The sequence below is a fragment of the Lathamus discolor genome, chromosome 3, assembly GCF_037157495.1.
Source record: "Lathamus discolor isolate bLatDis1 chromosome 3, bLatDis1.hap1, whole genome shotgun sequence".
NCBI lineage: Eukaryota > Metazoa > Chordata > Aves > Psittaciformes > Psittacidae > Lathamus > Lathamus discolor.
Window position 1 is genome coordinate 39,144,091 of NC_088886.1, and position 19,971 is coordinate 39,164,061.

At 41.3% G+C, this 19,971-nt stretch overlaps 1 protein-coding gene and 1 long non-coding RNA gene across 4 annotated transcripts; one reads left to right on the top strand and one right to left on the bottom strand.

The window, feature by feature from the left end:
- Positions 1 to 405: 405 nt before the first annotated feature.
- Positions 406 to 18,723, bottom strand: LOC136012023 (uncharacterized). 2 transcript variants are annotated; one of them, XR_010611551.1, is made up of 4 exons: positions 18,660 to 18,723; positions 17,886 to 17,989; positions 1,816 to 1,929; positions 406 to 785 (listed from the first exon to the last, which is right to left on the bottom strand). It is a non-coding gene; the product is annotated as an uncharacterized LOC136012023 (long non-coding RNA). The 2 variants fall into 2 exon arrangements; XR_010611550.1 differs by lacking the exons at positions 406 to 785; positions 1,816 to 1,929 and adding an exon at positions 12,689 to 12,956.
- STRIT1 (small transmembrane regulator of ion transport 1) lies at positions 13,162 to 19,738 on the top strand. Of its 2 annotated transcripts, none has more exons than XM_065674720.1 (2): positions 13,162 to 13,399; positions 19,644 to 19,738. In XM_065674720.1, exons 1-2 carry the CDS (start codon positions 13,255 to 13,257, stop codon positions 19,736 to 19,738), a joined length of 240 nt encoding a protein of 79 aa, XP_065530792.1. In that variant the 5' UTR covers positions 13,162 to 13,254. The 2 variants fall into 2 exon arrangements, with proteins under 2 accessions (XP_065530792.1, XP_065530793.1); XM_065674721.1 differs by lacking the exon at positions 13,162 to 13,399 and adding an exon at positions 14,725 to 14,737.
- The last annotated feature ends 233 nt before the right edge of the window (positions 19,739 to 19,971 follow it).

Here is a 19,971-nt window from a genome sequence, read left to right on the forward strand (position 1 = left end):
CTGCATGTAAGATCTTGCTCTGCATCCCTTCTTTGCCTGTCTGCTCCTTCTTCATCTGAAACTGTCTTTTCATGACATGATCTGAGCTGAAGCTGTTCCACTTGATGGGGAGGACAGGAGCTGCCAGCCTGCTGGTGCCCTCCTCCTCCCGTTTCTGTGCAGTCCCAGGCCTAATTTGTCATATGACTTGTCATAGCGAACACATATGGATGTTGAAAAGTAACAAAAGAACTGATAAAATATGCACCCAATATAAATTCATGAGCAAGGTAATGCAATGGGATCATTCTAGCACAAGCGTTGTTTTCTACTTGCCTTTTTAATTTAAAATGCTCAGAACAGTTTTAGAGTTTTGACATGTAATAAGATCCTGACCTGTTTTCCACAAAATTGCAATTGTAGAGCTTAATAATATATTGCCATCTGGAACTGGGTCAAAGTAAATCCACATACATTATATAACTTGAATCGACTTATAAAAGGAGAAGGGGATATAATATCTTAAGCCTTTTAAATAAGGGATAAGTGCAATACTGGGAATTTGTTAATATTATTTCATGCTAAATTTTAAAATGCGTTCCCAGGTGCAGTATTTAAAGATGGGGTTGTTTATTTGATGGGATCATCAGCGTCTGGGAGTTGCAACTGGTAGCAATGCCAATAGGCTGTTATCCTGGGGTTGGATATTACTGCATTCAGATGCTGCTGTGATGACTTCGGTAGATATACCCAGATGAATAGGGGGAGAGCTCTTCTTCCTTCCAGAAAAGGAAGCGAATGATTTGCTGGAGTGAATAGAAATAGTAATGATTTAAACATCCTGGTCATGAAAGTTAGTCAAGAACTCCAAAAATAGCTCCTTCTATCAGTGTCATTTACTAGCCTGTAGAAAATTGTCCAAGCTTGTTTATTTTAATAGGAGAAAGTTAATTTACCGTCATTTTAAAGCATGTTGTCTTCTCTGTGGTGGCTAGAGGGTACCATATAGGTTGCCAGTGCAGTTCCAGGGCTCAGTTTCTCAAGTACTCTCCAGAAAGTTACCATTTGGCTCAGAGATGATCACACAATTTATTCTGTGATCTTCAGTGCAGTGTAAGCCTCAATTGATGCCTCCCTAAATTCTTTTTCACTCTCTGTGCAATGAGGCTGGCCTGTCTTACAAATGTATAGGTACATAGATCACATCTTACACTGACATTTCAACAGCACTTTAAGAGGAACTGGGCTTTGCTGGAGCACCGCGGAGTTGCTTGCATGCGGCAGCGTCACACATGCTGTCACAGCATGGACAGGATTATGGATGTGCTGTGCCGTGCCATCACGGCATTGCAACCACTCCAGCTACTGAGCCCCAAGTGCCAGCACAGCCGGCATGACATTTTCTAAGATAATATTTTTAGGTGTCTCAGTTGTGAAGGTTTTCTTATGTCATCTCTCCGATTTCAGAGTCCAGGGAACAGCATAGAAAGACCAAAACTTTGACCTTAGTGACTTGTATATGCATATATATATATATAATATATATATATTACATATACATAACTTCATGTTCTTCGAGTAGTACTCTAAAGCAACTGGGATGAAAGGTAGCATTACTGGCATGTGGAATGAAGTTCAGGGATTTTGCAGCAACAAGTACAATACAGAAGTTAAATTAAAAATAGATCAACTAAAAATATACTGTACATCAACAAGTCTTGTGTAGGAGCCTGAAACCTGACACATCGCCAATCATTAGGCCCCCCCCACCCATCAATCAAGAGGCCTCTTACCACAGTGTCCCTGACAATGAGTCAAAGGAATAGTGCTTCTCACCTGTTGCAGCCATAAATGCAGTCCAACCAAATAGTGACTGTGAATTGTTTCCATGTGATGAAGTGTGGCTGGTTTGAGATGAGCTGGTGTCTCAAAAGCCCTCTCTCTCTATAGCTGGCATGTAGACGGTTGTCAGGCACAGGACAAACGGCAAAGAATAGGCTTTTAAGGCTATTTTACTCTATTTTAAGCACGGATTTTTTTATGCTATTGTTGTCATATACATTGCCACATTTGAGGTCATTACATGATTTGGCTAAAATCTGAATGTTACGGTTTGTGCTGATCTCGTTCTTTGCCCCAGGTGCAATGGCATCAGCAGCATATGGGCTTTTTGGACATAACTGTCCTTCACAAGTTGTGCTGCTGTAGAGTTGTGTTGGCAAGGACAAGAGGGTGACATCACATGTGAAAGTTCCTAGCTCCTGGAAGGAGTTGCAGAAGTTACGATCCGAAGATTAATTTAACTATGTGTGAAGGACACTGTTTTAATGGGAATTCTCTGGGATCGCATTTAATTCAGCAGAGCTTATTTTAAAAGCACATAGAACTGTATTACCAAACCCTGCACTAACATGTAAACTCTTCCTACTCTACCAACAGACATACAATGCAATGTTATGGACAGGATGTGGCCACTGGTCTGCATCAGGTGCTGGAGGACCTGGCACCATAAGGTTCGTAATCAACAGCTCAAGGCTAAAGGAGCTGCAGAACGAGTGATCAAGGAGATGATCAGTACATTATAGATTGTTAATTTAATAACTTTACACAATTAAGAAATATATGTTAATATATCAATACAGAAAGATAAAACCCACACAATACTGAACAGTAATTGTCTCAGTTGAATCTCACATAGTACAAACAATTTAAAGTAAGTGTAGTTACCTATGCTACTAATTTAATTAGCATTCATTTAGAAGAAAACATCCTTTGGCATTTGCCAGCATTTAAACTCTGTGTGGCTGTTCAGAAATAGCTACCAAGAAAAAAAACAAAATCAAGTCCACTTAGGGAATACCTGAAAGATTAAAAAATAGTTTGAAATGAAACTGTTTCCTCTGTTTCCTTCCCTTGTGTGTGCTCACATAAAAATCAGCATTGGGATTTTGGAACCCTCATTTCGCATGAATAACATTTCAGATTATAATATCTGTATTCACAGAATCTACTTGAATCAATTAGCAGCAGCATCCGTTTCTCTGGAGAGAAAAGTAAGGGAATTTATGCTTCTTTTGGGGTTTTAGTATGTTCTAAACTATTGCTGGTGGTCGATGATGTTTGTAACTGTTCATGTAACACCTGGAATATTTTTGCTTCAATATGTTTGGTGATTCTTTAGCCTATAAAGCTTGATGACTAGTTCAGAGCATGTGCTGAACTAGCAAAGGCACTGGTGCTCTGATAAAAATAATAACTCTGAGGTGCTCTCAGAAAACATGAACTTGTTATCTACCAAAAATATAATCTAGTATAGATCGTTACACCCCTAGAAGGATTGTTTTCTTCCACACACTGGAGACAGCCCATATGCAATTTCTCCATGGATTTTGCTTTAAATGAAAACTTCAAGATAACTTATTAACAGGCTACTTCTAGAGATTATCCCTCTACAAAAATCATCAAAAGTATCTTCTTTTCCTTTTTGGCCTAGCTTTTGGACTTTTTCGTGTGACCTTTTACTTACAGCATGATTTTAAAGCACTTACACAAATGATAACACACGTTCTTTATGAGGTTTAAAGATAGCTCATTTCAGTTCAGTATAAACGAAACAATAAACTGAATCTGAGGAAAGCCTTTTACTGAACTAATCACTTCTGCACTTTGCAGCAATTACACTGGAGTAATTGAAGTGTACATAAGGCCTTGCAAATATGACCATTGGCCTTTTATATTTTGGAGGAGGATTTTGTAAAAATACCTGCCTTCACTGGGAAAGTAAAGCCAAATTACACTGCTTTTCCAATCTGTGCCACTGCTACCACTTTCATTAGCATCATGAATATTTACTTGATTGTATATACATATATAGGGCAAGGTAGAATAACCCACTAAAATATTAAGAAGTAGATATTTTATTTTTGTGGTAGAAGTATATTCAGATCTATTTCCCTCCCCAGATATTTAGTCTTCTGCAGGATCTTGCTGCCCCTTGGGCTGAGATGCAGGACTGCAGAACCAAATGTGGCAAAATTTTGCATGTGACATCCTTTTTCATTAGGGGTGCATTGCAAACCATGCTGATTCTTTGAGGAAAGGCAGGTGAGTTCTGCCATTTATTCTTTGCTCTATACTAATGAGGGATGTGTTAAGTGGCTTAACAGGAATATACATCATGGAAACATTTCCCAGAGCCAGAGCTATTGCAGAAATCATTGTCTTTGAAACATTGATTAAATTGGGATCTTTTCTCACCTCACGATTATTTTAGATCATTTTATGATGTCTGCAACTATGATATATCACTGAGAGTACTGAAAAGGAACCATTCCTCGAGTGTTTAAGAAACCAAACGTTGCTACAAGTGTATATCTGTGCGTATAGGTCGGCGATAGAGCAAGGAAGACCTGGCTCTTTTTTTTCCTTCTATAGTCTCTGTATCTTGAGCAGTTTGTTTCAAAAATCCAGGACAAAATAATACTTTTCCTATATAAATAATACTTCTATAATTAATGACATTACTTAATTTTCTGTGGGTTTGGTTGTTTGGTTGTGGGTTTTTTTAATAATTCTGATCTGTTTCTCCCAAACGCCCTGTACGCCTGAGATAAAGCGCTGGCCTGGCTGCTCAGGACTGCAGGAACGGGTTGCCATCTGCTGGCAACCACGCAGCACGGAGCAGGAGCGAGCAGGGGAGAGATTTTGGTTAGTGGGACCTAACCTTTCAAGTCCTGCGGAAGCTGGATGCCAACAGGTCAGTCTAACCTGAGCAGTAACAAATATCTCGAATTTTGTGTACTGTGGGCAGAGTGAGGTGAGATGATGTATGGCTTTTGCTTAGGAAACAGCCTGAACCTGTTGCAGTGGCCAGATTTAACTAGTGCATACAATCCATGACTGCTCTGGAAAACAGGAAGCTAATTAGACCTTGTGGGTTTGTGATTCAGTAACAGAAGTAGCTTCTGAAAGCAAAACCCAGCAAATTCTGGGAGCTCAGACTATGGCAAAATACATTCTCCTTAAAGCACCTACAGAAACGAGAAAGGTAGGGGAGGGCTTAAAATCAAACAAACACCAAAATCTGTGTTTCTACCTGTACATGTTGCTCCCAGTTACTCCAGTCGTCTGAACAGGAGCCAACAGGCTAGTGCTCAGCCATTTTTCACCATCTTTGGCTTGTGCACAGGGGTATCCCAGGCTGAGAAGAGTGGGATTCAGGTGCCCTCCTTCATTTGTAGAAGAATTCATTTGAACAGGGACAGAGACATCCCCGAATGAGGAAACATGCAGTTTTTTCAAAGCCCTAAACCACTAAATATGTATTTCCTGAGAAAAGTTTTAAGTACAGCTATTTAGTTTGGGGGGGATGGGATGGGGACGGGACATGGGACCCAAACAACACCTCCCCCCAAAAAAACCAACCAAACGAATTAATAATAAAAAAACCCCACAAACAAAAAACCAAACCAACTCGCACAACAACAACCAAACAACCCCCACAAACCAAACCACAAAACCCCACACACCTGTTTTTGTGCATGTAGCTCCAGTGCCTCCCTTGACTGATGCTGTAGAGCACCCTCTGTTTTCCCTGTAGATCTGAAGTTGCCCTGTCTGACGCAAGAGAGCACTGCAGCACAAGTGTAGGAGCTGCAGCTGTTCTCTACCTTTTCCTTAAGGCCTTGGTGTTTACAGTACGTATCTAGCTAGTAAAGCTGGCTACCTTCTTACAAGTAAGTTACTTTATTGATCTGTGCATGGAAGTGTCGATTTTTTAATGCTTGTAGACCTTTATTTCTGGTTGCATAAAACTTGGTAACATTTCAATGGCTTTTCAAGGCATGCACAGCTTTTTTGAATAAAGTGATTTTTCTGGTAGTTTTTAAAATTCGTTTTTTTCCCAGCACAGCAGATGCATTTAAAAATGAAAATATAAGCTATAGAAAAGGAAAGGAACAAAGATCCATCTCATGTTCTCCTGCAAGCAGATGGACTGAAAAAGGAAGGGTCATCTCCACACAGGAAAACTTATGCCAGAGTCACTTGGAAAAAGAGGGAGAAAATCACTAGCTGTCGACAAATGCAGTGGAAGTCTGAACTGGTCCTTCCAGGAGGACAATGTCAAATTCTGTGTCACGGCCATGCAGATTCAACTCACATTCAGAAGTGATTAGTTTTTGCAGAGTGCGGAGCTTGCTGTCACTCACATGAAGGCTGTTTCCTTACGGCTGAGTCACAGCTGGTGCAGTCTTGTGTATCTCTGCTGACCTTAGTATGGTTTTGCTTTCACACAAGTTGTTTTCTTTTGGTCTTGAATTTTGCTCTCTTTCATTAAATGCCAGCCTTGGTTAGGCTTGCTTTTTCCAGTGTTTAAGATACTTGTGGGTATTTCTGCTGGATAAGATGCAGTTTAGGGTGGATGACTTTAAGGCACAAATTCCAGGGCCAGCTTATACTCAGTTGTGTTGTAGTTTTCTAATGCATAGGAAAATGCGGAATAAAAGATTCTAAGGAAATCGTATAATGGTTTGGGTTGGAACCCTTTGGGGACCTTAAAGATCACTTTGTTGTAACAAACGTGAGGACACTGAAATCATCTTTCTTACTCCGTTTTATCCAGTGTTTATGGTTAACTGGAGTGATCAGATAAATAAATACTTTAAATCTTAGATAAACACGGCATTTTAGAAAGTCTTTCACAAATTATGTTAGTGAATATATCCTTTTTTCTTTAGCCAGTTTGTGTTTGCCATTGTATTCCTTGCTGGCATGATTGAATGTTCTTTCAGAGAACACAGTAAGATCCAGTAAAAATATTTTCAGCCTGTGCATGACTTTGCTCTGCACATGAGCTGAAATCATATGAGCTAGCATTTGTTTCTGAACGCGTATCTTCAGTCTAGTAAGATGTTTTCAATTCAGGGCTGAACCAAGAACTGAAGATGCATCCCAGCTGAGCAGTTCACTTCTTTGTTTTCCAGGAGTTAAAACAAGGGAACAACCAAAAGTGTAATCTAATATCCAGCTGTTGCCTTCTCTTTGCGCATGGCCTGGGCATCATGGCAAAAGCCAAATGTTTGAGAGTAACAATCCCCTTAGGTGACCCTTGTTGGTTGCTCCAGGCCTCCTGCACTGCTGCCTCCCCACCCTCTGAATTGGATCTTTTCCTGCCCATTTGAGTCTGAAACGGTAAAAATGTATCCTGAGCACTAAACTGTAAACTTCATCTGCAAGAGCAGTCTCTTTGCAAGCCAGGGAAAGAGGGGAGCTGGGCAAAAGAAAAGGAATCAGTTGGCAGGCAGCTCTGACAGTCATTCACCCTGTTTCCTCCACCTCTCTCCTTGTGCCACACGCAGTGCTGGGGAAGGGGGAAGCCTCCCAAGATCTTGTATGTGCCCCATTTCACCCTTGGGTACAGGGGAAGTGGCGAGAGCTGGGGACTGGCCTGCCTGGCCTGAGCTGGGAGAGCACTGTGTATGCAGGTTTCTTCAAGCAAGTCAGACATGGGGTTCCTCATTTCTTCTCTGTCCTTACAACCACTGGAAAGAATTTTCTACAAATAGTGCCAATGGCACAGTGTGCCTGGATTTCTTTTTGCCCACTACCCAACTTCCAGTGACCTGGAGCCAGAGGAAGTGTTTCAGCCCAGTGTCAGTGGAAGGCTGGAAGATGTAGTGTCCTCAACATGATTGACTGCTTGAAGGTAGGTCATGATCACAACTACTGCAAAACAGTATGGGGTCTGCTATATTACTGGGGGTGGCTTAGTGCTCCTCTTAGCTTTTTGCTAGCAGAATGGAGCAGTGCAAGAGGCTAAGACTCTGGCACCTGGCCACTGCTGGACATGCCTCCCTGCACCTGCACTGAGGCCTTTTCCTCACTCTTTTTGCTGTATAAGGGGTGCACTGCACAACTTTTCTTACCCAAAAAAACAGAATGAATTATTAACTTTGTGGTTTTGTGATAGCAGAAAAATCACATGGAAAACGCAGCATGGTAAGACTGGAGTTTTAACTTGGGCTTAGCAGCTTGGCCAGGAAGTTAAGATTCAGTGCAAATCTGAGTGACACATTAAATGCCAATTTTTCTTTGGCTGTCACAGTAAAAGCCACACCAACAGGTTACGCTGATGTATAAATCATAAAAATGCATCTTCCAGAAAGCTGACATTTCCCAAGTCATAAATCCTTTGGTGATTTACAGTGTATGATGGGTTGGGTTTCCTTCCAGAAGAATAATCACTGGAGAAGAAGAAATTCACTAAGTTTTTATAGGAAATATCTGAAACTTGTCCTGTTGCTGACCCTGCACTGGGCAGCTTTGCTTGCTGGGTTATTCCTGGGAGGTGTTTATCCTCCTACGTGTCCTTCAGTTCAGCAGCAGGCAAAGGTGTGCAGCACTTGGTTGGACAGGGCTCCAGACCTCCCTTCTGCCTCCAAATATCTGCGGTTAAGTACACTCAGCTCTTTGTTCACGTACAGCCATCCCCATGGAGTGGGCTGTTGTCCATGGTCTCAGCAGGCTGTGCAGAACAAGCTGGAAACCCAGGTCATGTTGCGGTACCCATTGAGACTCTGGCCACTAAAGTAGAAGCTTTGAAATCTGGCCTTGCTTTGCGTGCCATTGCTTTGTAGGGCAGTTTACCTCCCAGTCATCTAAAGTTCAGTACTAAGCAATCCAGCTGAGATGGTTTCTCATAAATTATGTGTCAGGCAGATTTATTCACAGCAATTATGCCCTTGCCAGCTAGAAAGGTATTCACCAGTCACTGAGCAGCCATTGAAATGAGGCTATACAAAGACAAACCCCACGTTGTTATCCACATTATTTTTAGACAGCAGCGGGGAACTAATCCAGAAATGACATTGCACATGTAGATGTCTACAATGATAGTGCCCTTTCTCTGTTATATTTACAGCCTTTTTTTATCAGGTATCTCAGCATTCAGCTGAAGAGCTCTGCCAAGAGAAATGACTCATATGCCCCAAGCCCTAAGAACTAGTGTGTGGAATTAAATATTTAGTAGATTAATAAATGGATCTTTTCAGTTGTGTAGTTATCAAATAACAATCAGTCTTTATTTTCATGATGGAAATGTGAGTGGAAGTAATGTCTAGCCATTTTTAAGGGAGGTTTCAAATTCTAAGATTGCTGTGACTAATAAAATGCATCTCATTAGACAAATTTTCTGTATCGGTTTTGTGAATGCAATAATCTGATACTTTCTCACGAGTTACTCTGCAGGTCACAGGAGACTATGGCAAAGTGATAACACATTTCAAGGCGTATAAACACAGCTTTCAATTTGCTAGCAAATCAGGGCATTTTAAAGGAAAAAGCTCCATTGAAAGAAATGTGCTTTAAAAAAATAACTACCAATATTACAAAGCTGTAAGTATGACTTGGAGCGTTAATTTGTGAGTTGATATGTCCCTGTAATATAAAGCAGTATAGCCTTCAGTTATTTATAAGAATCGCATAGAATTTGTAAATTGAAAGCATTTCTTTGCCAGGCTACTGAATACTGTATGTAGATGTTCACATCTCAGAAGTACAACTAACAATAATATAAATTTGACATCCTAATACTTCGTATCTGAGTACTGGTGAAATTATGAAGGTTAGAATGTATTCTAAATATATTAGCTATTTAAACAGTAAATATTGCCAATTTTCTTGCAAAATGACTCATATTTTAAAGAGGTTTTCTGATAGTTGCTTTCCAAATATCAGATGCTAAACCACTCAGACTCAGCAGAAGTAGCATAGCAAAAGCATCTGTGTTGTTGCTACCAAGCAGTTGATATTTGCTTTCTCTATTTTTTTTTCCAGCATTCCTCAGAGAGAACTGTGCTATAAAGAAAACCTGTTCTGGTACAAATGGGGAAGAGTTTGCTTCTTAATGAGGTGATACGTGATTGTTTATAGCTAAATCTTTCCCAAACACATTGTCTAAAAACCAGCACTAGTTCAGAGGGAGGAAACCCAAAGTTCACGAAGCAGAGATGTTTGTCTCTGACTCTGTGTTCTCTAAACAAGCACAGCCTTTATTTCTGCTTACTGTAACACCCCATGTATACAAACTGAACACAGCGGGTGGGTTGAAGGGTGGAGAGATGCTGTATTTAGATGTTCTGATGTTAGACCTGTGCCCATTACTGTTACAGGAAAACAAATCCAACAATGTGTTTGTGGCAATGTATCTGTTGGCCCTGTGGCCCCAGTATCAGGTTAGCCAGCTGAAATGCTCTCATGTAACCAGTCTACCTGTTAAGGAGCTGTACAAACATTTCTGGTAGTGCCGGCCTGATTTTTTTCTTGTTTTCTATAGGAATGGACTCTGTCTCTAATTGTCCCCTTGCCCATTAACTTTCCATGAGCACTGTGCTCGAGGACAGATGCTGTGGATCCTTGGTTTGGTGTGGCAAAGGAGCTGGTGACACACAGCTCCCCAGGGCTTGCCTGGCCTTTTTGGTGCAGACACAGTAAAATGGCTTGGATGAGAATGGCAGGCTCATACACCTCCTTTGTATCACTGAAGGAATATCCAGAAAGATACCCATCAGTGAAATAGCGCACTTCATACTACCAGAGAGGATACTTTTGAGCACAGACAGGGGCATCGTTCCTCCAAACCAGGTAAATGGCCTGTAGAAGGTTCTCAGTGGGTGGCAGCAGGAGCTGGTGAACAACAGCATTCATAACTTCCAGCCAGCCAGTGAATCCAAAGCCTCTGCTCCACCCCCCACCCCTTTTTTTTTCCCCTCTTGGCAAAGTCTACATGTATCTGAAGAATAGAATTTAATATTTTCTAAAACATCAGTACTGTTTTTCCCCATAGAATTGCTTTCTCTTCCGGAAAGACTTGCAGCCCTGCTGACTTACTCAATTTCTTCTAATTCACTTAACATACTGAAGGCATTTAAAGTGCATTCCTAGTTTTGAGCAGATAACAGGACTGAAATCAAGGAGCCTGCTCAAAAGACTGCCTTAAGTGAGACAAATCTGTTTGAGTACCTCAGTGGACTAAAGGCTAAAATAGAGATCTCATTTCTGACCGCAGCTAACTCTGAATATTGAGTATTTCATGATGCCAGCACAAACAGAGAGAAAAAAAAACCATGCAAAAATTACATTTTAACTTGAAACACAAATAAGGACGAGGAAGTTGTTTTTCATGCGTATTGTTCTTCAGCAGGCAAAAAAGTAATTGCTCTTTGCCACAAATCCCTCTCTTGAGTTTATTCTTAAGTATTGTGTACTCTTCTTGTTTTTTATATTTTAAAACTGTCCCTCTGCTTTTTTTTCCGGCTGTTGGACTGAGATCTATTGTAGAATTTGTCTGCAGTTCTCTTGTCCGTTCCAAACAGATGATGTGTTGTTTAAAATAATGTCGATATTGTTACACTATTCTTTGCTGCAGTTACAACTTTTATATCCTTAACCTCATGCTTTAGGCTTGCAGAACAATACTTACTGTGCTTGCAGCTAAATTAGGGTATCAGTTAGGAAAACTGTTGTGAACAGCAATGACTCTCTGTCCTTGCTTAAGGCAACTAGGCCTGGAAAGTTCCCAATCTGTGAAGGTCAGATTCTCTTGTTAGGAATACCTGGTTCCAGGCAGAAATTATTTCCATTAGATCAGATGTGTGTATACATGTATGTAATTAGTATAAGCAAAGCAGATAGGATTCTTATGGGAACAGCTACGGAGCCAATGAAGCTATTGTATCAGAGAGGTTGGGGCTATTTTTCAATAAATATATTACACAAAGAATAGAATCATATTTCTTTTTACACCAAATTGCATCTTATTCCAAAACCTCCGCTTTACGGCATAGTTAGACAAAGAATGTAAAGCTCATATTTTATTCTTGTGTCTCAGAAGGACATGATACACTGAATTGTGCATGGCATAGTAAAATGCTATAGAGTTTTATTTTAAGAGTATGCCCATTTTGGATGAGCAGTAATGAAACTGCTTTCCTTATGTGGTGCTTGGAGAAAGGCAAGCATTTTTTAAGGAGTGCTGTCTTGCTCAAGAATGCAGAGGACTGGCAAAAGCCGGCAGTGGAGACATACTAGGTATATCCAGTACCAGGAAACTTCAGTGCTTGCAGAACTTGCCATTTCAGTTACTATATTAGCATACCCATTGGGTCAAACTGATCTCTAGAAACCAGTGGAAGTTCTTTGACTAGTTTCCCTGGGCAGGTGAACATGATTCTTTGAAGGGACTCACTGAGTCTTTACTGCGAAATACGCACAGGTCTGAAGGCGTTGCAGGTATTGTCGCAACTGCTGGGAAAACACCAGTGGGAAATCCTAGAGATTAGCGGGTACCATGGCGTTAAAACTGATGAAAAAGATGTTATCTCATGATGCTTCAATTGGTAGTCAGATGTTTCAGGTCCCAAAAAATCCTGTAAGTCCCATACTCCTACTAGAAGAAGAGCAGCAAAGCTCTGCTGTCAGAAGAGACTTCCTGCTATCTCATGTATCTCATTGTGCAAACAGAAACACAAGAGTCTGAGAGAGCACAAATTGACTGAGGATCAAGATGGTCAAGATACTGACTGCAGAAATTGATGAAAACTTCCTTAGGTGACATGACTTGGCTTCTGGTTTTTTCTGTAGTTGTCATCTATTCTATGATTCTATGATCTTAGAATTCATGCCAGACTCAAAAAAACAAAAAAGATTGTTTATAGTATCAATCTATACACAACTAAAGTCATTGCTGATGTAAACCAACTGTCTTCAGTAAAGTTTTGCCAGAGTTGAGTGCTGCTCAGTCACATTGTATGTGTGTTAGCATGGTTTCTAAGATACTGATCACAGCAATACAAATAACTGTATTTGAGTATTCTTCTGCCATTCTTTTTTGTTGTTCATTCCAGATGCAAGCACTCTGCAGATGTAGCCTGAGGCCCACAGTTTCCACTCTTCCATCTCGGACAAAAAAAATATTATTCCTGTAAAAATAACCAGACATCTAATTGCATTTGCTATGGGTATACTGAAGGCTGTCTCTCCCAGCTGTTTTCTGTGTGTAGTATTGGACATGTATCTGCACCCTTCTGCTCTGCTTCTTCAGCCACGGGGTGGGCAGGGAACTTAGAAGGGAACCCTGGAAAGCAGTTTCTGTGCTCAGGAACAGATGCTGCCTTGGTAGGGACTGGTATTCCATTTCCCTTATAAAAAGCTCTAGTCCTTTCACAATTATACACTTGAGTTACGAACTTGCTTTGGAGCAAGTTAGATTGTGTTCGTATGAAAAGCTGGTATTTTTTTCCACCTGGTGCTCTGGAGTTTAACTTTGGCTTAATTCCTTTTCTTCAGGCTGTCAGATACAATAGCTCTAAGGAAGAATTGATCTCCATAGCCATTGTAAGAGAGGAAACAATTCTGAAGAAAGGTGGTAACTGTTTTTTTTTTAAATGAACTTAATATTTAATCAAAAAGCACGTAAGAAAGCAATAATCTGGTTTAGATAATGTCTCTCTGAGCTCTGTCTTGTCTTTTGGGAGCCCACACCAATGCCTCTGAACTACACAAGCACGCAGATTAGATGTCTTCAAAACATCCCATGTACCTGTTATGGAATGGCTTTTGAACAGCAAATTGTGTCCTTTTCCATTTCAGAAACACATGGGAAGAATCCCTGTTTCATTTAGGCACAGCTCTGAAATGGTATTTTATATGAGCTTGATGAATGCTAGAGGAAATGTCCTCCTGTTGCTGAAACAAAGCATTTGTTAGGGGCTTTTTGCTAACATGGATGCACCTGTGTGTTTCTCTGAATGACTAAAGCATATGTACAGGGCTTCATTTCCCTAACAAACTTTGAGTGGGTTTCTTATTGGTCAAAAACGGGCCAGGATCACAGCAAGGGATCCTTATACAGAGCTCTCCTTTCACGTGATACAAGCTTGTGTAATGTGCAGTTTCTCCTTTTGGTTCAGATCTGGCACTAGCTCCATGTTTTTTTCTCTTCTGAGTTTGAGACAGTTTGCAATGATTTATCCTATTTAGGACAAGATCATTCTCAGATTATCTTACAAATATTCCTCCCTTGACTTTTGTTACCCACTACCCACAGGAGCAATGAAAACCTGGGACTGTACACTGTAATCTTTCAGAGGGAAGATGCTAAATATACCTCTGCGCTTTGTGGAGTACAAGATACTTGGTGATGTTTAGCAAGTGTGTGTGTATGTGTGTGCATATATATATATAACATAAATAGTCTATAACTATATGTAGCTGTAACTATAGAAATACATGCACAAGTATTACTAAATAGGCCTTGGCTTGGTTTTTTGATAGGAGAGGGATGAGAAAAGATGCGGAAGAGTAAGAACAACTTGGACCCCTCTCATGCTTTGAATATATGGATGCACATAAATATGACATAAACTTGCCATCTGGTGTTTCATGGTTGTAAAGAGGCCATAAAGCAGGCTTTCCCTTGTTTCTTTCCCTCTTCAAAAAATGACCCATCTTTATTTAGTCTTCACCAAAACATATGTGCAGTTGCATGAACAGGAAGACATAACCCTGAATCCCTTCAGCTCCTGCCTTTTTAGACAATTGGAACGCATATAGCCAAAAACTGGCATCAGTGAGCAAGGCAGCTGCAGTACATTCCAAATATTGCTCTATTTAAAGCATCCTGAGGCTCACAAGAACAACTGTAGAGGCAAACCTTAAAAGTTGCCAATAAAACTAGCAGAGGGGGGAATGGCAGAACCAGGTAAGATGCAGAATTAACTGTAACAACATATTATTAAAACTCAAATCTGAGCAGTGTAATGTATTCTTGTGTAGTATGCTATCTATTTTACTCTTCAGTAAGAAAGTGTAATCAGTTTAAAAGCTAAGTCTGTTAACAGCAATGAGTTGAATGTAGCTTGGGTTCCTCCTGTATTTCCGCATCCTATCAGTTTTGTTTTCTTTGGTTTTTTTGTAGTTATAATTTTAAGCTGACTAACGTAATAAAATGGAGTGTGTTTGCATTACTAACATAATAAAAAGAGTTATGTTCGACAGCGTTTTAAAAATACTGTGTAGCTGAAATCTGAGTGTAATGCTAGGTGAACATATAAAACTTTATATTGTAACCCCACAAAGCCCAAGTGGCAGAGCAAAATGAAATTTTAATAATGAACTTGTCATTGTAAACACATTTCCAATTTCTCCAAAGAGCAAAGGCATTTATGAAAATGCATATTACGTTCATTGTCATTTTCTGTTTCCTTCACTGTAAGATGTAAGATTTATTTCCACTGTTTGGATGGCGAAATGACTAAGTTTAAATATGGTGTTAGCTGTGTACACAGACAGTGCTCTTCCTTGTAAAACTAACTTTTTTAATACCTCTTCACAGCTATATTAAGTCTTTAAAAGACTTTCATTTCCCTTTTTTTTGCACTGTCACCACTGGTATCTAAGAAGGATAGTGGAATTCTACTAAACGCAGATACAACAGGACACTGAATGTATTTCTTAATTTTTCATTGATATCTGCAGAAATCATACCAGTACTGGTATTCCACTCGGAATTATCACTTGACCATATTTTGTGTTGGTAGGATGTGCATTGCTACTTGGGTTTAGTTTGGGGTGCGGTGGGGTGTACTTATTTATGTATTTTAGAAGCACCGTGGCTGTAATCACTCTGATGTTCCAGGCTGGCACCAGCACCAGCCCTTGGGTGGCAGCGGAAGTCGCAACACTGGGGCAGCTGTGCTTGATTGCCTCTGGTCCTGCCCTGCACGCCCTCTGCAAGAAGCAGATTAGAAATGGTTGGGCAACCTTGCTGAAATGAGTAACTGCCCAGTTCATGTGGGTTTTAAATATGAAGCTGGCGAATGCCACCACACAGGAGGCTGTCCACATCAGTGCTGCGGTTCAGTTGTATCTCGGAGCACATAAGGAACACAGAAAAAATTGTCTGTTGGAGGTGGCAACTGAGAGACATGCAGGAGGCATGGTCCTCTGTGACACGCACACATTCCCTCCCAGCCTGCTGACTAGTGTTGTTTTCAAACTGCTATCCCAGTGCTGAGCCAGTTGTCTGGCTGTGTGTGTGCCCGTACCCTGTATGAGATAAAATACAAAGAAAACTTTTGGAAAATTCTGGGGCATTTTGGAGTAGGGAACGTAAGACTGTGAGCCCAAGCTTGGCTGGCTCAGGCAGGGAATCATCCCCTTCTCTACCTGCCAAGCCTCTGCCTGTTTAAGGGGGAGTTTTTCTGCCATATATTTTGGGGCACCCTTGTCAGTGCAGTTAGGCCCAGAGATTTCAGGGGTGAAGGCAGCTCAGTGAGACCACACGTATTGGTTTGCTTGTGGTAGCTGTCAGTAGTTTTTGATCAACCACAGACTGCAAGATCAAGGCAACCTTCAGTTCTGGATAAAAGGTAGGCACCTAACACCACCACCCCCCCAGAAGGAAAAAACAATATAGCTAGCAGCTTGACCGTCTCAGTGTATTTAGGCTCTATTTAGCTTGGAAACCTGTACTATGATATCCTGTAGCCAAGGGATCCTTGGCTTCACTGTGGTACCCAGGCATCCTGTGGAGGGTAATTCTAAAGGCTTTCAACCTGCAAAAGTGCAGAGCTTGGTAGTCTGACAATCATATGCAGAAGAACCCTGCGCAGCAATAGTCATGTGTTTGCTGCTCAGACCAGTCTCTGTTTGAGATAAATTCATGTTTGAAGTAGAAAATAAAACTATAATGGGGGAAAAAAAAAAAGTAATTTGTAGCTAGAATACAAGCTTACATACACAGGTGACAGTAAGATTCCTTCATTTATTCTTGCTGCCATCCAGATCTGGCTTTTTATTTCAGCAGGCTCTAGCTCAAACCCCACAAGCTAGGATTTGTTTCTTTGGTCTCTTTGAAAACAAAACTTGTGACTGCTCCACAACAACACGTTTCCCTCAGTATCCTGCTTTCACGTGAATTCATTTAAACAGTGATTATAATGAAATCTTGTGGTTTACTCTGCACGTATCAGTAAAGATTTCTTTCTTTCCAAAACGCAGCTGCCTAAAAGTATTCTGTTCCTCTGCTGCTAGTCCCTCCATGCCCATCTCCACCTCAGGCTGGGAAGTGGATGATGCAGATGCTCTCTTTCTGGCTGTTGGTGCACACAGCCTTGCTCCATGGTGAGGGATAATACCAATCATCACATTTAGACTCAGGGTATTTTTCCCTTGGACCAAATATTTGGACCTTGGAGTCTGTCACCTTCGTCTGAGGTCTTACAAAGGGGTGATCTGCTTGGACATCTCACCCAGCCAAGCCCTAGCCTTGTGCATATCCTATGCTTCAGTCTCTCCTGCTTGTGGCAAAAAACAGAGTCTTCCAAGCAGCTGATCTGTCTCAAGTCTTGGGGTATCTGTCTTGTGACACAGAGGAGATCAGAGCAAATGATTTCACGGTCATTTCTGTTCCTAAACTATGAAACACAAGTACTCCCAATGGCTCTCAAGAAACTCTATACCCTGGAGCCAGCTGCTTGCTACTTTATCACAAATATTGGGCACAGCATTCCTGCTGACTCCCTGGGACTTGCCTGCCTCTCTTGTCTTACTGCATTTGAACTGCATCTCATATAACAAAACACCATATTCAGCAGAGACCATGGCAACTCAGCACAGCTCTGTCAAAATTCCCCCATGTATCCCAGCAGGATCCAGCCCTTTTTTCTGTAATAGGACCTGTAGAAAAAATTGCAAGTCAAGAGAAATAATTCCCCAAAGAAGGAGCTTTACCTTACCAGGTGTCAAAGGAGTAGCAGTCTTTAAATAAAACAGGTAAAGGACTCCTCTGTGGCAAAAGGACTCTCAGCTTCAGAGTAGGATTTTGTCTTTGCTGTGTGGTTGCTTACCTGCTTAATGTTTCTATGCCAGCCCATGTAGATTTTCTGTCTGTATCTTCTCTCACTACATGCACAATGTGGTATCATGGTGAGACATGTTTGCGCTGGTATAGCTTTAAAAAAGCAATGTGGAAACCCTTAAATTATTAAGCATCCCTCCAAAGTCTGCTTGCTTGATCTAAACTGTGCAAGGTGGTGTGAATAGTTTTACATTATTTATTAATCCCTTCAGAAACCTGGAAATCTGTCAAGGGCAGAAAGATATGCTTTGTTGTAATATAATGGTAAGTAATACCATCTCAAAAGTTGATATGCTGCTTTCTGGCAAGCTTCTACTATTTGCAGGAAACTTATAGGAGGGTCTTTAAAATGATCATGCTGTACAGAAGTGTATTTGTGCTAGTCCTGTTTCCAGCATGCTCCCTGAAAAACCATAACCTGCACTGGACATCTCTATGTAATTGTTCAGCTTGCTCTAGTACTATTGCACAATACAGGCAGGACATCATGTTTGTGCCCAGCCCAACTTAGCCAGGCAAGGGGTATTGTTATTTTCTTACTTGAAAGTGGGGAACATCCTTGCGGGTGTCGTGGTTTAAACCGATCCACACGGCTCATCCACTCGCCCCCCCCCCCCCCCCCCCCGACCCTCCCCGCTCCCGGAGGGATGGGGAGGAGAATCAGGAGAATGTAACTGCCACGGTTTGAGATAAGAACAGCCCAGTAACTAAGGTATAACACAAATCACTGCTGCTACCACCAATGATAATAATGATAAAATACCAAGAGACGAGAATACGATACCACCGCCGAATGAGTTCGACCCCCCTGAAGAGAGCCCGTGCCCTTCCGGGTAACTCCCAGTTACCTCCCTGGGCATGACGTGCTGTGGTATGGAATACCTCTTTGGCTAGTTTGGGTCAGGTGTCCTGTCTCTGCTTCCTCCCGGCCTCCTCTCGTCCCCAGCAGAGCATGAGGCTCACGAAGTCATTGGCCAGAATAAACATTACTTAACAACAATTAAAAACAATCGGTGTTATCAGCTCTCTGCCCAGGCTGGAAGTCAAAACACAGAGCCTGCACCAGTTACTAAGAAGGAGCAAAGCGGCTCCTGGTAAACCCAGGACAGTGGGTAATTCCATCAGTCTTAACTACCCCCCCATCACTGTAGTGACAGGGTAGGAGAGGGCTAAGTTGGGCACTGTGCACAGAGATAAGCTGTGAGTCCCTGACACACGGTTGCTGGCAAACATCTCTTTGGCATGTAGGAACTCATACAGCATTCCCTCACTGCAGCCCCAGGCATGCTGATTGTAAATAGATGTGATGATAGTCACTTTGCGGCTAACCTAATGAGACTTCTAGAAGGTGCTGTATATGTCAGGGATAAGGTACTGAATTTGCCAGGACAGCTGCTGTCAATAAAGCCTAGTACAGATGTTCTGCTGATGACCTGTGGAGACCAAGGACAGAACCATGCCTCTGTCGCCTCCCCGTACCCTGCTGCTTTTGGAAGTGCTAAGCCTTGTACCTATCTGATTGCAGAGGACATACCATGAAAATCTCTTTGGGCTTTTGCCAGGTATTCTTATTAGGAGGCTGCCAAGAGACTGATTCCATGCTAAAAATAGCAATCATGGATAATGCAGCCTGAGCTCACAGGTATCTTTTTTCTCTGCAATAACTGGGTTCGATGTGATTAATGTAGTGATTTTTTTTTTCAGTGTAACATGACCTTTCTGAAGAAGACCATCTTTTCTCTTTCAGCCCAAGTTTCGCTTTCACATCTCGTTGTACCTATACTCCTTGCAGTTGGCTGGATAGTGGGCTGTGCACTAATGGTTTACATTGTCTTCTCCTGATGAAGTGAGTGACTTGTACAGCACCATGTACTATCCGTGCTTTCTTCGGTTTTCACTGCCACCTTTTAAAACATAATTTCCTTTGTCTTACAGGACAAAAGAATTTACAGTGATGTTGATTAGAAGAACCTGGATGTTAAACTGAAATTTCTAATGACTGTTATAAAATGATTTGGTTTTAATGTCAACCTTGCAAACATGGTGTACACTCTTTATCCACAACAGAAGCTTGA

Coding starts and splice junctions, on each gene's coding strand:
- STRIT1 (XM_065674720.1), top strand. CDS start 13,255: ATGAAAAGCTGGTATTTTTTTCCACCTGGTGCTCTGGAGTTTAACTTT. Junction 13,400..19,643: donor GGAAACAATTCTGAAGAAAG/GTGGTAACTGTT, acceptor TTTCTCTTTCAG/CCCAAGTTTCGCTTTCACAT.